Here is a 2,971-nt window from a genome sequence, read left to right as displayed (position 1 = left end):
GGGCCCGGCTTGTTGGTCCCCTCTGACGAGGAGCCCAGAAAGGTTTTGTGTGAAGATTCCATACAATTCCCACGAGTAGTGCGGAAATGCGGTCTCACCTGGGCAGAGCCGCTTGCCCAGGGCTTGGCTGCCAGCCCCTTCCCAAAGGAAAGGAGCCACCACTCGGAGGTCGCCCGGTATCCGAGGGGCACCGTTATCGACACTGCACCCCAGTGCCACGCAGTCCTCGGCACGGTCGCTAACACCTTGACTTGGGAGGTTGGTCCGCGGCGACGACCTTCGTCGCTACCAGTCTGGGTTTTAGCCCCGACGAGCCACTTATAATCGTCACTACCCACACCGATGCACGAGTCACGTACGATCATTCAAGTGTCTGTATGGGCTTTCCCCTATCCGCCACCCGGGGACGCGCCCGATGGGTGCCTAACCACACGGGCCAGGTCACCCTTAGAGGAAGGGATACTCTTTTGGTGGCGCGGTATCTTGGCATTTTAGGTTGATCTGTATGTTGACCAATTTTCCAAAAACATCACCATCAAGGGAACGAACGAATCCTTTGCCCATTTCCGTTTCTGAAGTTTTTCAAAATTTCCAAACAGACACGGGAGATCGGGACAGGAATAAAACGAACGGGGACGGTAGTCAGATTTTAAGCTTTGAGCCGATCGGGAAACTAAGCTAAAGCGGAAATAAGAATAGGGGGATCCAAACGAGAGGATATTCAAAAATACAGAATCGGAAAACAATTAATATTGGAGACCAACACAAAACCGAAACGTGGAGCAATAAGTGAAGTGAAAAGAGAAATGGGGGAGGCTTGCGACGGAAGGACACGAGATGGAACTCAGGGATGGAAACATGCAGAAAAGGCAACAAGAACTGATATCGGAAATTGGAAAGGGAAATGAACGGAAAACAGGATACGGAAACCAAGTCAGCTTTGCTTCACTCATTTCCTATAAATTATATTTAAGTCTCTGATGTTACAATTTATTGAAATATGCACACAGTTCAATTAATATCCTTCGACATTTTTTAAAGAGGATTTCCGTTACAATAATCACTGTAACAAGAATAACAGTTGCCAATGTCTCGACCACGGTTTCTCATTTCATCGCAAGCTGAACTTATCAGTTCACCGTCGCACTTTCTGATATATTTTGTCACCCCGCTCACTACGGAAGAAGTAAATAATAGAAAAAGCAGTTATTAACTTTTCATTTACCAGTTTCCGCAAATGCAAGGCACACCCTCACGTGATTCGAAGGTGGGGGTGAACATGTAACGTTACGAACTCCCGATCCACTTCGGCAATTAGTGTCGCCCTCTGAGCTGTCGCATACGTAACAGTTCAGTGCTGAAATGAAACGTTTAGAAATTTCTGAAAAGGAAGTGTATACTCACATGCATTGACAACATGAACTAAAAAGAGAGTAGCCAATAGTGTTTTGATATACATGGTAAAAATATAACTTGCTACCTACTCACTTGACGCACATATTTATACCTACTTACCCCCCTAAAAGTAGGTAATTAATTTGAATTATCAGATGGCGGGATGGCGCCTCGTTCAGGTGTGGCGAAACAGTATCGTTATCAAAGGAAATTTTCTTGAGTGGTTTGTTTACTGCCGAATTTGATTGAATAACATGTTTTTTGTTCACCAATTTTATTACGTCACTACAGTCATTTGAAAACGTCCCTACTACCTGCTTATTAAAATCACCGCCTTCGGTTGAAGAAGTCCATTCAGTGGCTTGTTGCTGAAGCAGAAAAAGTTAGTACCTGCAAAATTCAAATTATAAAGAATATGAAAGGTTGTTGACGTGGATGAATAGGAAAAATCTTTTTCAAAGATAGTCTTAAGTGGATCGTTAATGCTGCCATATACACTGTGTTTTTTTTAAGACGGGCCATACGATAATGTAAAGGCGTTGAGTTATTTAAAATGGGCCATAGGGAAAATTTACATTGCATCAATTCTTTCAGTCATAGCTTCCTCGCGAATCATCTCTGCCACAGTACTGTAGAAATTGTATCTTAAATCAATAAATTTATTCAAATGAGATATATAAACGTATAAAATTACAATCTGTGCTCGAATTGTTTTCCACCGGCAATCAAACAATACCCGATACTCGACATTGAATAGCTCGCATACCACTCAGCTACTGTGCCCACTGTGGCGCAATTTAATTTCCCTATGGCCCATTTTAAATAACTCAACGCCTGTACATTGTCGTCATATTAATACTGCGATTAGTAAGTGGAACAGATTTTGCAGCAGACCTACTCTAAACTACGTGCGTTTGTGAGAGCATCCAACAATAAGGATACGAGGCAAAGACATCTTTTGCATTTGCAGAAAATGATTTGAGGAGGAGACTCCGTGCATAGTTCCGTATGTCATTCATTATTTGTAGTAACGTTACTTATCATACCTTTAAGAGAAGAGAAGAGCGATTTTAAACGTTTAGGTGACGTTTACGAGGTTTCCGAGGGTGAAAACGACAAAAACAATGGGCCGTATGAATAAAAGTAAGCAAATGCTTATACTTGCAAAATTCAAGTAAATACCTACTCGTAACTGCCCCTTTATACTGGTCTGTTTAGCATGGTTTAGCAGCGCTGTACTGCGTCCTTTCCTTTTGCTTAGAAGGGTTCCTAAGTCGCCCAGTGCGAAGGAGCACTTACGAGTATTTACTTTAAATTTTGCAAGTATAAGCATTTGCTTACTTTTATTCATACGGCCCAATATCCGCAGCTAATTTCTGTGTGGGAAGCATGATTGTATGATATCTCCGAGGATATCTCTAACGTCCGACAGGATTCGAAAGTTTCTTGGAAAGTTTGACCGATTTTCGTGGTTAAGGTGGCGTTTTTGAGGTTCTTCTGGGCGAAGATTACCAAAAAAGACCCACTTTTCCTACAATCGATATCCAAAGTAGGCATTTGCGCTCCTATTTGACAA

General features: G+C 42.5%; 1 protein-coding gene across 1 annotated transcript; it reads right to left on the bottom strand.

The window, feature by feature from the left end:
- Positions 1-949: 949 nt before the first annotated feature.
- On the bottom strand, positions 950-1,545 carry LOC116161896. The gene is made up of 3 exons (XM_031475379.1): positions 1,405-1,545; positions 1,226-1,357; positions 950-1,175 (listed from the first exon to the last, which is right to left on the bottom strand). The coding sequence occupies exons 1-3, from the start codon at positions 1,457-1,459 to the stop codon at positions 1,036-1,038; spliced, it is 327 nt and encodes a 108-aa protein (XP_031331239.1). The 5' UTR covers positions 1,460-1,545; the 3' UTR covers positions 950-1,035.
- Between the last annotated feature and the right edge of the window lie 1,426 nt (positions 1,546-2,971).

Source organism: Photinus pyralis, unplaced genomic scaffold (genome assembly GCF_008802855.1).
Source record: "Photinus pyralis isolate 1611_PpyrPB1 unplaced genomic scaffold, Ppyr1.3 Ppyr1.4_LG10, whole genome shotgun sequence".
Lineage (NCBI taxonomy): Eukaryota > Metazoa > Arthropoda > Insecta > Coleoptera > Lampyridae > Photinus > Photinus pyralis.
This window is presented reverse-complemented; position numbering and strand designations above follow the sequence as displayed.